Raw genomic sequence first — 13803 nt, forward strand, 5'->3', positions numbered from 1 at the left:
TGTGGCCCTGGTGGAGTTACCCAAGAGGAGATGGGTGTGAGGCCCTCTAAGAGTAACCCAGGGGGAGACCTGTAGGAGTAACCTGGGAGTGAGGCCCTGAAGGAGTAACCCAGGAGGAGACAGGAGTGAGGCCCTGTAGAAGTGAAATATAGGCCATTAGCCTATAAAGAAACATATGTTCCAACAACTGCAGACAATTCAGGTGTATTTGTTTAATTATCAAATGCTCCTCTTGATATTTCATAAACCATAACCTATTATTATAATATGACCAACCAAAAGAAATGTGTCAGACCTCTAATTAAATAATGTTGTGGACCATTTAACACAGGGTGTATCTACTGACATTGCTTCCCTGCTTTGAGCGAATCTGGCCAGTTATCAGCCATGGAGTTTCTCTGAAACTAGGCTGTGGTGGTCAGCTTGGTTTAACAAGAGTTCCTTAGACTGCCGTGCCACCCGGGAGAAACCATCTCACTGCAGTCGGACATCAACCGTGCCCCCTGGGAGAAACCATCTCACTGCAGTCAGACATCAGCCATGCCACCCAGAAGAAACCATCTCACTGCAGTCAGACATCAGCCATGCCACCTGGGAGAAACCATCTCACTGCAGTCAGACATCAGCCGTGCCACCCAGAAGAAACCATCTCACTGCAGTCAGACATCAGCCATGCCACCTGGGAGAAACCATCTCACTGCAGTCAGACATCAGCCGTGCCACCCAGGAGAAACCATCTAACTGCAGTCAGTTACAGTATCCTATGATGTGGTCAACATGTGGAATACCTTTCCATTATCTGAGATGTCTGCAATGTATTTGTACAGGAAGTCAACCCAATGAACCTGACCGTTTCAAACCAACCAATGACGGATCAGCCTTTGCTGCAGGTCACGCCCCCATGCAATTAAACCACACCCTCAGTCATTCAGTCTGAGTGCCACCCCTGATCGCTTAATCACACATAAACACACTGACGTCTGACGTCAATGCTGCAGTTACAGTGAAAGAGGTCTGAGTTCTTGGGTTTTAGTACACTGGTTGCTTAGCAGTGCTCAACAGGCTGCAAGGCATCTGACTACGCAGGGTCAGTGGGTGACAGTTAGGGGGACTGTGACCATGTTAGAGTTGGGGTTAGTCTGTTAGAGGATGTTTTAGTGTGTGTGTGCACATTTTAGCTGGTGTGTTGTAGTGTGTGTTTTAGGTGGTGTGTCAGAATGTATATTAGGTGGTGTGTTGGAGTGGGTGTATATTGGGTGGTGTGTGTGTGTGTGTATATTAAGTAATGTGTTGGAGTGTGTTTTAGATGCTGTGTCAGAGTGGGTCTGTGTGTATTAGGTGGTGTGTGTGTGTGTGTGCATCAGTCCTCCGCTACGCATCTCTGACGCAGACCTCATTCTTTACCCCCCTGTGAGAACACACACCATGCCAAATGTTGACACACACACTCTCTCTTTCTCTCTCTGAGATGGATCATCCATCACTTAGTCTGTGGGTGAAGAAGGGGAGGAGAAGCTGAAGGAGAGGGGGAGGAAAAGAGGAGTTCATATAATTAGTCCCCCTCCCAGCCAGCAGCTTGTTGTCCTGGTGTCCAAATAAAAACAGTGTTCATAACAGTTTAACAATATATCACCTAATAGACCAAGATAAATACAACAATAAAACACACAATGATAACATTGTCTTTGTCTTTTCACCTTCCCTGATGTGTTACAAGATGTTATTTTATCTTTTTTAAATGCAGCCTATGTTACCAGGTGGCAGAGTTCCCTGTGGTCTGATTACTTTGTTACCTGGTGGCAGAGTTCCCTGTGGTCTGACTACTGTGTTACCAGGTGGCAGAGTTCCCTGTGGTCTGACTACTGTGTTACCAGGTGGCAGAGTTCCCTGTGGTCTGACTACTGTGTTACCTGGTGGCAGAGTTCCCTGTGGTCTGACTACTGTGTTACCAGGTGGCAGAGTTCCCTGTGGTCTGACTACTGTGTTACCAGGTGGCAGAGTTCCCTGTGGTCTGACTACTGTGTTACCAGGTGGCAGAGTTCCCTGTGGTCTGACTACTGTGTTACCAGGTGGCAGAGTTCCCTGTGCTCTGACTACTGTGTTACCTGGTGGCAGAGTTCCCTGTGGTCTGACTACTGTGTTACCAGGTGGCAGAGTTCCCTGTGGTCTGACTACTGTGTTACCAGGTGGCAGAGTTCCCTGTGCTCTGACTACTGTGTTACCTGGTGGCAGAGTTCCCTGTGGTCTGACTACTGTGTTACCAGGTGGCAGAGTTCCCTGTGCTCTGACTACTGTGTTACCTGGTGGCAGAGTTCCCTGTGGTCTGACTACTGTGTTACCAGGTGGCAGAGTTCCCTGTGGTCTGACTACTGTGTTACCAGGTGGCAGAGTTCCCTGTGGTCTGAATACTGTGTTACCAGGTGGCAGAGTTCCCTGTGGTCTGACTACTGTGTTACCTGGTGGCAGAGTTCCCTGTGCTCTGACTACTGTGTTACCAGGTGGCAGAGTTCCCTGTGGTCTATGACTATTGCATGTCTCCTAGATTTGGGGACGGTGAAGGGATCTCAGGTTAGATACTTTGTAGGGTCCTGATGTGTGTCAGAATATTGTACAAAGACCAACGCTCATCACATCTATACCTCCAGAAAGACCAAACCTCAACACATCTATACACCCACAAATACCAACACTTGACACATCTACACCCTTAGAAAGATCAACCCTCAACACATCTACACCCCCACAAAGACCAACCCTCAACACATCTACACCCCCACAAATTCCAACCCTCAACACATCTACCCCCCCACAAAGACCAACCCATCGACACATCTACACCCCCACAAAGACCAACCCTCAACAGTTCTATCCTCAATGACCAAACCTTTTTTTCTTAGGCCTAAACCCTGAGCCAGAAATCACATTTTACTTATTGGGAACCTGACCAAAAAAACTTGGGGACCGATTTGTCGAGTTTTACTATCTTTGTGGGATGGATCTACTCACAGTCACGGCTGACAACAGTGTGTCTGTAGCCCTGTAGCCCCTCCTCATCAGATGGAAATACTTCTTACGACAACCTTGTTTCCTCGGGGACACTTTACGAGGGGCGGACCCCAGAAGGTCAGGGGTCGCTAGGGTTTGAGGAGTGAGTGTTTGTGTGTTTGTGTTTTTAGGTGATTGTCTGACTGAACAGTTATTTGTGAGTTTTAACAAGAATACATCTGTCTTAATCAGGGACAAGAGCTGAGATGGAGAGAAGAAAGAAAGGGACAGAGGGAAAGAAAGAGAGATGGAGAAAGAAAGGGACAGAGGGATAGAAAAAGAGATGGAGAAAGAAAGAGGAAGCGAGGGACAGAGAGATGGATAGAGGAATGGATGCAGAATCAGGACAGAGACACTGTTGACTGTTGAAAGCATGTTGAGCCTCTGGTTTAAAGTTGTGAGGCTAAACAAGAGACAGTGAGGGAGAGAGAAAGAAAGAGGGAGTGAGAAGTGAGACAGGAAGAGAGGGAGTGAGATAGGAAGAGAGGGAGTGAGAAGTGAGATAGGAAGAGAGGGAGTGAGATAGGAAGAGGAAGGGAGATAGGAAGAGAGGGAGTGAGATATGAAGAGAGGGAGTGAGAAGTGAGATAGGAAGAGGGAGTGAGATAGGAAGAGAGGGAGTGAGATAGGAAGAGGAAGTGAGATAGGAAGAGAGGGAGGGAGATATGAAGAGAGGGAGTGAGAAGTGAGATAGGAAGAGAGGGAGTGGGATATGAAGAGAAGGAGTGAGAAGTGAGATAGGAAGAGAGGGAGTGGGATATGAAGAGAGGGAGTGAGAAGTGAGATAGGAAAAGGAAGGGTGATAGGAAGAGAGGGAGTGAGATATGAAGAGAGGGAGTGAGATATGAAGAGAGGGAGTGAGAAGTGAGATAGGAAGAGAGGGAGTGAGATAGGAAGAGAGACTGAGATACGAAGAGAGGGAGTGAGATAGGAAGAGAGGGAGTGAGATATGAAGAGGAAGGGAGATAGGAAGAGAGGGAGTGAGATAGGAAGAGAGATTGAGATAGGAAGAGGAAGGGAAATAGGAAGAGAGAGGGAGTGAGATAGGAAGAGAGGGAGTGAGATAGGAAGAGAGGGAGTGAGATATGAAGAGAGAGTGAGAAAAAGTGTAGGTAGAGTGTAGGAAATTAGTAGAAAGTGTGTTAGGAAATACAGTCAAATGTTTAGTTAGATGCATCCTAAAAAACAGGTGTAGACTAACAGTGAAATGGTATAACAATATAACAATACTGAGTTACAACCCTGACAGACTGTTAGAGAGAAGGAAGGAATCATCTGGCAGGAAAAAAGAACAGAGGAAGTGAGGATAGGAGGAAATAAAAGGAGAGACGAGAGTAAGGAAAGACGAGAGTAAGAAAAAGGAAGAGGAGGAGAATAGCAGTCTGACCAGGGGGGGGAAATGAGGATGGCAGGGCAGAGTGGGGTGAGGAGAGGGAGGCATCTGCTTTAGGGGTGTCCTGTCTCCTGGGGTAACACAGCAGAATGTGTGACATCACAGCGGTCTGGTATAAAGCATCTCTCCTACCCTGATTGGCAGACACATCCTGGTTCTTCAGGATACAGTGAGAGCTGAGACCAACCAAGAAACAACTTAAAAGCAAACTTAAAGCATCTTTAAGAACACGTTCAGTAGTTATATATTTAATGAATGAGACCAGGAAGTGTTTTTCCTACGGATTCTACTGTTGAAGAATAGATAGTTTTTATTTATTTTTTAAGATGGCTTCTTCTTACTCCTCCACCTCTTCCTCTCTGGCTCCTTTCATTCTCCTCATCCTCTTCTCTCTGTCACTGAGTGTGACGTGTCGACCATCGCCAAGGAAACATGACACACAGGTTAGTGAGAAGCAGTTAACACAGTGTTATTAAAATGTTTCTTTTTAGCAGTGACCCCATTGGGGGGGGGGGTACATCAGAAATTCAAAATGTATAAAACTATTTAAATTTTTACATCCGCAGTTGTCAAAAAGGGCTTACACATATAACCAGTATTGTGGAGTGATTTATAACATGCTCTGTAACTCTGTAATGGCAACAATGATACAATGAATAAAAAATAACATTCAAAAAAAAATACAAGCATAGAAAGAGTGAAAACAGGTGTGGGATAACTGGTAGAGGTTAACTAGTGTAAAATAACTGATAGAGAATAACTTGTAGAGAAAAGCAAGTAAACCTTATAAAAATTACCAGTGTCAAATGTTTTCAAATAATTTATGAAACTCTAGTGGAAAATAACCCCCCCTCCTCTCCAGGTATTGCAGGATATATTTGGTACCCAGCTCCAAACTCTGATCATCAACCAATCAGACGTTATGTCCGAAGGTTCCGCTTTTGGGTCCTCCCCTTCCTCACAACCTTCTTCCCAGGGATTGGCTGGTCGTGGCAAGGGGGCAGGGCCTGTAGTCCCTCGGTTGTTCCTTGACTTCCTGCGGCAGCAGAGGGTGTTCCGGGGGCGGAGCAGAAAGAGCGCCACCGCCAGAGGATGCTTCGGCATGAAGGTGGACCGGATTGGATCCATCAGTGGCCTGGGTTGCTGATTGGTGTTTAATCAGCTACAGTGAACTATGAACTCTGACTGAAGGGTTAATTTCCTTTACCTCTGACCCCATGTGACCTCCAGGTGTTCTGAGGCTTCACATGAGAACTGATACTAATGACCTCTGACCTCTAACCCTTGAACTGTGCATGTGTATAGAATGTGTGTGTTACCTGACATGACTTCTGTTATGTTGTACTGATATGACAGATATTCTGCTGTATAGTGTGTTTGTGTGTAAGTGTCTGTGTTGTGTGTTTCCATGTTATTGTCTTGATGTATAACCTGACAGGGCTCCTGTTGTGTAAACATTTATATATGAAACTGAGACCAACATGTGCCAAACATGTAATTATGTCCCCTGTAAAGCACAGCCTGTAACACGCTACATGCGGACGTGTCTAAATGTTGTATTTATTCTCATTAGACAGACAAGGTTTTTTGGATTTGTCTGTTTCTCTCTCCACACATCTCTGGCCATATCGTCCTGTACCAATCTGCCAACATATACACACTTTATAGTCACACACAATATCAGTTCAATTTTGTTTTTGTAAGACTAAATAGTATTATTTAATACATTGCTCATGACTATGACACGGGAAGACATTTAACATATTAAAGCAAAGCTATCTGGTTCTGATTCAACTTCGGTAATTCAAAGTAAAAACAAGATTCTCTGGTAAAACAAACTGAAATTCTTTAATACGTCTAAAAGGATCTGACAGACAGAATACATTCGAAGTTACAACCGGACACAACACATAAACTTGATGACAGATTTGCACGTTTGTGCCCTCTTATGGATTTGTATGACAGCACTCCCTCTGGTAAAATAATACAAGGTGTGGGAAAAAGGCAGCAAACTTTGTGAAATAACAACTATATACGTAACAAACAAATGTTCTGTCACAGCGAAAACACAACGTTAGAGTACATACCATTTACATTTATTGTGATAAATGTCAGTTGCAAGTTTTCAATCTGAGCTTTTCTAACATCTCCAATGACCTTGCTGGTTTGTGTAGTAAGTCCAGTAGCGTATCAAGAGATATTAGAAAAGTTCAACTTCAAAACACGCGACAGACATTACTCAAGTAAAAAGTACATGGCATGTTCCACAATAAAGTGTTTTTTTCACATAGATAATCGTCATTTCACAAAGCCCTATCAAACAGCATTTGTGTGGGAAGAATAACATCACCAGCTGACGCTGCATTCGCAGTAGCTCAACCCTGCTCTCCCTAAGCAAGAAAGTTGTGTGCATAGAGATGGTCGAACAATTACTCAAAAGCAATTTATGAATTTAGACAGATTTTAGATAGTTATTCCCCTTTAACAACCCACGCTACACCCTCCTCACGTGACTTGAGGAGAAGCATCCACTTCCGTAGCCAGCTACCAGGCAGCAAGCTAACAACATCCACCATTAGCTTTCGCGAGCTGGATATTAACGTTATAGCAGCGAGTACCGGTTGAAAAGCGGAAAATCGGACGGACAAACAGTCGCTTTTCCTAGAGAAACGTTATATGCGTGTGACGCGTTGTTGGTTGAGTTGACCTAACTGTCAGGATAGTTGTTTCGTGGCTCTGACATACTGTAATACCGGTGGTCGATATGTCGGCGGTCCAGCGGATGAAAGTGGCTAACGAGAAACACAGCAAGACCATAACACAACGAGGACACGTCCAGAAGACCATGGTTAGTATCTAGCTAGCTAGCTTTCCGATATACACACAACTTTGGCTACTACTGTATCTATTTAGTTAACAATTAACTTGCTAAATGAACCGTGAGTGTGATAGATCACGCGGATATTAATATTAGCTGATAGTTCACCATTTGCTAGAGAGTGCAATAGGGTTTAAATTTAGACTGCATGACCATGAATAGAACGACTCAGCCAACGTAACACGTTTTCGACTGGTGACTCGTTCAGCAGGCTTGACTGTGAAGATTATATTGCTTAACAAACGTTTCCTAACTGAAGGTGTAGAAATGTAATTAACCATTATTCGACATGGAACAACATTATCATTGTTGCCATTCATATGCTACAGAAAACGAGTGACTAAGCTAACTAGCAAGTTTGCTTATTCCAATGCTATATGTGTTTGCCAGGAATAACAAGGAGTAATTTGCCTGTGAAATCGATTTGACAGTGAAAGTAGCGTCCGCAATGTTTACATTCTGATACCACTCCAGTAATGTTTACAATCTGATACCACTCCAGTAATGTTTACATTCAGATACCACTCCAGTAGTGTTAACAATCTGATACCACACTAGTAATGTCTACATTTTCATACCACTCCCGTAATGTTTATACCACTCCTGTAATGTTTACATTTTGATACCACTCCAGTAATGTTTACATTTTGATACCACTCCTGTAATGTTTACATTTTGATACCACTCCTGTAATGTTTACATTCTGATACCACTCCAGTAATGTTTACATTCTGATACCACTCCAGTAATGTTTACATTCTGATACCACTCCAGTAATGTTTACATTCTGATACCACTCCCGTTATGTTTACATTCTGATACCACTCCCGTAATGTTTACGTTCTGATACCACTCCTGTAATGTTTACATTTTTATACCACTCCTGTAATGTTTACATTTTGATACCACTCCTGTTATGTTTACATTTTGATACCACTCCTGTTATGTTTACATTCTGATTCCACTCCCGTAATTTTTACACTCTGATACCACTCCAGTAATGTTTACATTCTGATACCACTCCAGTAATGTTTACATTCTGATACCACTCCAGTAATGTTTACATTCTGATACCACTCCAGTAATGTTTACATTCTGATACCACTCCAGTAATGTTTACATTCTGATACCACTCCAGTAATGTTTACATTCTGATACCACTCCAGTAATGTTTACATTCTGATACCACTCCAGTAATGTTTACATTCTGATACCACTCCAGTAATGTTTACATTCTGATACCACTCCCGTAATGTTTACATTCTGATACCACTCCCGTAATGTTTACATTCTGATACCTGTCCTGTAATGTTTACGTTCTGATACCATTCCAGTAATGTTTACATTCTGATACCACTCCAGTAATGTTTACATTCTGATACCACTCCAGTAATGTTTACATTCTGATACCACTCCAGTAATGTTTACATTCTGATACCACTCCAGTAATGTTTACATTCTGATACCACTCCCCCTGCCCAGAGCAGCGGAGGTGCGGCTGTTCCATACTGGGGCTGTGTTTAGCTAGCTAGACCTCTCAGACTGACTTGTTTTCTCTGTGCAGAGGAGTGCATCTTCTAGGTCTGTTGTTGGCTAGATCAGCCTGATAAAGATGTTCGTGCCTCATTACATCTTCTGTATTGAAAAAATTTAATTGTGAGTTGAAAGTGACTGTTCTTTTTATTTATAGTGTTCAAACCTCTCTCTGTTATAGCGTGTGGTAAATGAGGAGAAGTCTCCTGTAGGACCCTGGCTGCTGGCTCTATTTGTCTTTGTGGTGTGTGGATCAGGTAAGGCTGTGTGGATCGGGTGTGGCTGTGTGGATCAGGTGTGGCTGTGTGGATCGGATGAGGCTGTGTGGATCGGGTGTGGCTGTGTGGATCGGGTAAGGCTGTGTGGATCGGGTAAGGCTCTGTGTATCGGGTGAGGGCTGTGTGTATCGGGTGAGGGCTGTGTGTATCGGGTGAGGGCTGTGTGTATCGGGTGAGGGCTGTGTGTATCGGGTGAGGGCTGTGTGTATCGGGTGAGGGCTGTGTGTATCGGGTGAGGCTGTGTGTATCGGGTGAGGCTGTGTGTATCGGGTGAGGCTGTGTGTATCGGGTGAGGCTGTGTGTATCGGGTGAGGGCTGTGTGTATCGGGTGAGGGCTGTGTGTATCGGGTGAGGCTGTGTGTATCGGGTGAGGCTGTGTGTATCGGGTGAGGCTGTGTGTATCGGGTGAGGCTGTGTGTATCGGGTGAGGCTGTGTGTATCGGGTGAGGCTGTGTGTATCGGGTGAGGCTTATGGATCGTATAAGGCAGAATTTTTGAAATGTCTCAACCTGTACCACACATTATGTCTGTTTCAATCAGTTAGGGTGCACAGGGGTGCAGCAGAGAGTTTGACAGCTCTGCAGAAAGTTATAGGTGCAGATCATTTACAGAAACTTATTTGCTTCTTATTTCAGTATGTTTAAACCTAGTGTAGAATTATTTTGCACCAATGCACCATTATGTAAAAAGTCGACTTGTCATTTCCATCCATATTTCATAATTAGATAATACTTATTAAAATGCATCCATAGAAATATGTTGTCCCATTGCATATTAAAAAATATTTTTTAATAAATACATTAAAATGAACGTTTGAAAATACGATTAATCGTCCCTTGTACATAATGAAAGAGGTGAGCCCGATAATTTGGAGGAGGCGAACTGGCATATTGGCACCACAAAGGTTGTGCTCAAATGTCCAAACACCACATATCTGAAGAACCATCTCTGCATGCATCACATGTATTTATTGGCTTACAATAAGATTTGGCTTACACTTTTAAAGTGGCATACAATTTACAATCATCATCTTCATCCGCTTATCCGGTCGCGGGGGCAGCAGCTCCAGCAGTGGACCCCAAACTTCCCTTTCCCGAGCCACATTTGCCAGCTCTGACTGTGGGATCCCGAGCCGTTCCCAGGCCAGTGTCGAAATATAATCTCTCCACCTAGTCCTGGGCCTACCCCGAGATCTCCCAGCTGGACGTGCCTGGAACACCTCCCTAGGGAGACGTCCTGGGGGAATCCTTACCAGATGCCCGAACCACCTCAACTGGCTCCTTTCGACACTCCGAGTTCCTCACGGATGGCTGAGCTTCTCACCCTATCCCTAAGGTAGAAGCCAGCCACCCTTCTGAGAAAACCCATTTCAGCCGGTTGTAATCTTGTTCTTTCGGTCATGACCCAGCCTTAATGACCATAGGTGAGGGTAGGAAGGAAAATTTACCGGTATATCGAGAGCTTTGCCTTCCGGCTCAGGTCTCTTTTCGTCACAACGGTGCGGTAAAGCGAATGCAATACTGCCCCCACTGCTCCGATTCTCCGGCCAATCTCCCGCTCCATTGTCCCCTCACTCGCGAACAAGACCCCGAGATACTTGAACTCCTTTACTTGGGGTAACGCCTCATTCCCTACCCGGAGGAGGCACTCCATCGGTTTCCTGCTGAGAACCAGTATACAATATAACCAATTAAATCATTACTCGCCATTATTTGTGCAACAATTAACTGTCAACTAAAATGTCATAATCGTGGCAGCCCTAGTTGGGGTGTTTCAAATGTTATGTACTGGCCATAATATGTACATTGATGGACATGTCTGATTACCAGCCGCTTGGTGACAGTATAATGATGGACATGTCTGATTACCAGCCGCTTGGTGACAGTATAATGATGGACATGGGTCTTAATACCAGCTGCTTGGTTACAGTATAATGATGGACATGTCTGATTACCAGCCGCTTGGTGACAGTATAATGATGGACATGTCTGATTACCAGCCGCTTGGTGACAGTATAATGATGGACATGTCTGATTACCAGCCGCTTGGTGACAGTATAATGATGGACATGTCTGATTACCAGCCGCTTGGTGACAGTATAATGATGGACATGTCTGATTACCAGCCGCTTGGTGACAGTATAATGATGGACATGTCTGATTACCAGCCGCTTGGTGACAGTATAATGATGGACATGTCTGATTACCAGCCGCTTGGTGACAGTATAATGATGGACATGTCTGATTACCAGCCGCTTGGTGACAGTATAATGATGGACATGTCTGATTACCAGCCGCTTGGTGACAGTATAATGATGGACATGGGTCTTAATACCAGCTGCTTGGTTACAGTATAATGATAGAGCTTATCAAAGGTGATTCCTCTCTGTTTCTCTCAGCTATCTTTCAGATCATCCAGAGTATTAGACAGGGGTTGTGATGACCGAAGCCCAGCACTGAGCCTCATCTGGGGGGAACACACCAACAGCCTCACCCCTTCCCTGCTCCAGAGACCCACGGCCAGCGTTGTCTTCCCCTCGTCCTCCCTCTGTGGAACAGCAGCTCGTTCTACACATTGTGAACTACATTACACCATTAATCCATCAATCTCTCTCCAACAATCCATCTCTTTCTTTCTATCCCTCCATCTTGGTCCATAAAGTGAGGGGAAAAAATTATTTGATCCCCTGCTGATTTTGTACATTTACCCACTGACAAAGAAATGATCAGTCTATAATTATAATGGTAGGTTTATTTGAGCAGTGAGAGACAGAATAACAACAACAAAAATCCAGAAATGTATAAATTGATGTGCATTTAATGAGTGAAATAAGTATTTGATTTTCTCTCAATCTGAAAGATTGGCTCCCAGGTGTCTTTTATACAGGTAACAAGCTGAAAGCTGAGTGCTCCTAATCTCAGCTTGTTACCTGTATAAAAGACACCTGTACACAGAAGCAATCAATCAGATTCCAAAATCTCCACCATGGCCAAGACCAAAGAGCTGTCCAAGGATTTCAGGGTCAAGATTGTAGACCAACATAAGGCTGAAATGGGCTACAAGACCATCGGCAAGCAGCTTGGTGAGAAGGTGACAACAGTTGGTGCGATTATTCGCAAATGGAAGAAACACAAAAGAACTGTGAATCTCTGTCGGTCTGGGGCTCCATGCAATATCTCACCTCGTGGAGTTGCAATGATCATGAGAACGTCGAGGAATCAGCCCAGAACTACAAGGGAGGATCTCAAGGCAGCTGGGACCATAGTCACCGAGAAAACATTTGGTGACACACCGTGAAGGACTGAAATCCTGCAGTGTCCGCAAGGTCCCCCTGCTCAAGAAAGCACATGTACAGACCCATCTGAAGTTTGACTATGAACATCTGAATGATTCAGAGGAGAACTGGGTGAAAGTGTTGTGGTCAGATGAGACCAAAATCGAGCTCTTTGGCATCAACTCAACTTGCCGTTTTTGGAGGAGGAGGAATGCTGCCTATGACCCCAAGAACACCAACCCCACCTTTAAACATGGAGGTGGAAACATGATGCTTTGGGGGTGTTTTTCTGCTAAGGGGACAGGACAACTTCGCCACATCAAAGGGACGATGTTCCGTCAAATCTTGGGTGAGAACCTCCTTCCCTCAGCCAGGTCATTGAAAATGGGTCGTGGATGAGTATTCCAGCATGACAATGACCCTAAACACACAGCCAAGGCAACAAAGGAGTGGCTCAAGAAGAAGCACATTTAGATCCTGGAGTGGCCTAGCCAGTCTCCAGACCTTAATCCCATAGAAAATCTGTAGAGGGAGCTGAAGGTTCGAGTTGCCAAACGTCAGTCTCAAAACCTTAATGACTTGGAGAAGATCTGCAAAGAGGAGTGGAACAAAATCCCTCCTGAGATGTGTGCAAACCTGGTGGCCAACTGACCTCTGTGATTGCCAACAAGGGTTTTGCCACCAAGTACTAAGTCATGTTTTGCAGAGGGGTCAAATTCTTATTTCACTCATTAAAATGCAAATCAATTTATAACATTTTTGATGTGTTTTTCTGGATATTTTTTGTTATTCTGTCTCTCCCTGTTCAAATAAACCTACCATTAAAAGTATAGACTGATAATTTCTTTGTCAGTGGGCAAATGTACAAAATCAACAGGGGATCAAATTATTTTTCCCTCACTGTACCTCCAACAAATGTTCTCTCCATCCAGGGAAAGTAAGCTAACCTGCTATTCAGAAGTCATGGCTCTTAATGTGTGTTAATTTGTGAAAGATATTTTGGAGCTTTGCAGGTGTCATAAAAATAATAATTTAAAATTATTTCAAGTTACAGTCAAATTACTGTGGCTGAACAGGTAGCCATATGGAAAAATTAATATGTATTTGAAGTGGATATCCTATATCTGAGAGATATAAGAACTCAGGGTTTTTTCTTCTTTTTGACTACTTTTAGTCCACATTTTGGCATTAGTGGATAGGTAGTCTTTAACAGACAACTTGTGGCATTAGTGGATAGGTAGTCTTTAACAGACAATCTCTCCCTCAGTCAATCCCTCTCCCCTGGCCCATCTTTCTCTCCTGTCTGTGTCCAAACAGTTCAGTTCTCCATCACTATGTCGTTTTTATATTTGGTACATTTTTTGTTTTGGTGACACGGCTTATTAGTAGTGCTTGAAGCCCA

At 44.0% G+C, this 13803-nt stretch overlaps 2 protein-coding genes across 2 annotated transcripts; both read left to right on the forward strand.

Moving 5' to 3' along the window:
* The first annotated feature begins 4597 nt into the window (after nt 1–4597).
* Nucleotides 4598–6128, forward strand: si:ch73-265d7.2 (C-type natriuretic peptide 2). Its single transcript, XM_010864918.3, has 2 exons — nt 4598–4881; nt 5301–6128. Exons 1-2 carry the CDS (start codon nt 4765–4767, stop codon nt 5583–5585), a joined length of 402 nt encoding a protein of 133 aa, XP_010863220.2. The 5' UTR covers nt 4598–4764; the 3' UTR covers nt 5586–6128.
* Nucleotides 6129–6983: 855 nt separating this feature from the next.
* On the forward strand, nt 6984–11820 carry zgc:85858 (uncharacterized protein LOC405879 homolog). Its single transcript, XM_029117680.2, has 3 exons — nt 6984–7286; nt 9031–9106; nt 11526–11820. The coding sequence occupies exons 1-3, from the start codon at nt 7203–7205 to the stop codon at nt 11564–11566; spliced, it is 201 nt and encodes a 66-aa protein (XP_028973513.1). The 5' UTR covers nt 6984–7202; the 3' UTR covers nt 11567–11820.
* Nucleotides 11821–13803: the final 1983 nt, after the last annotated feature.

Source organism: Esox lucius, chromosome 24 (assembly GCF_011004845.1).
Source record: "Esox lucius isolate fEsoLuc1 chromosome 24, fEsoLuc1.pri, whole genome shotgun sequence".
Taxonomy (NCBI): domain Eukaryota; kingdom Metazoa; phylum Chordata; class Actinopteri; order Esociformes; family Esocidae; genus Esox; species Esox lucius.

Bases quoted from the DNA above. Each gene is read 5' to 3' on its own strand.
- si:ch73-265d7.2 (XM_010864918.3), top strand. From the start codon at position 4,765: ATGGCTTCTTCTTACTCCTCCACCTCTTCCTCTCTGGCTCCTTTCATT. The intron at 4,882-5,300 runs GTTAGTGAGAAG...CCTCCTCTCCAG, and splicing joins CAAGGAAACATGACACACAG to GTATTGCAGGATATATTTGG.
- zgc:85858 (XM_029117680.2), top strand. From the start codon at position 7,203: ATGTCGGCGGTCCAGCGGATGAAAGTGGCTAACGAGAAACACAGCAAG. The intron at 7,287-9,030 runs GTTAGTATCTAG...TCTCTGTTATAG, and splicing joins GACACGTCCAGAAGACCATG to CGTGTGGTAAATGAGGAGAA. The intron at 9,107-11,525 runs GTAAGGCTGTGT...TGTTTCTCTCAG, and splicing joins CTTTGTGGTGTGTGGATCAG to CTATCTTTCAGATCATCCAG.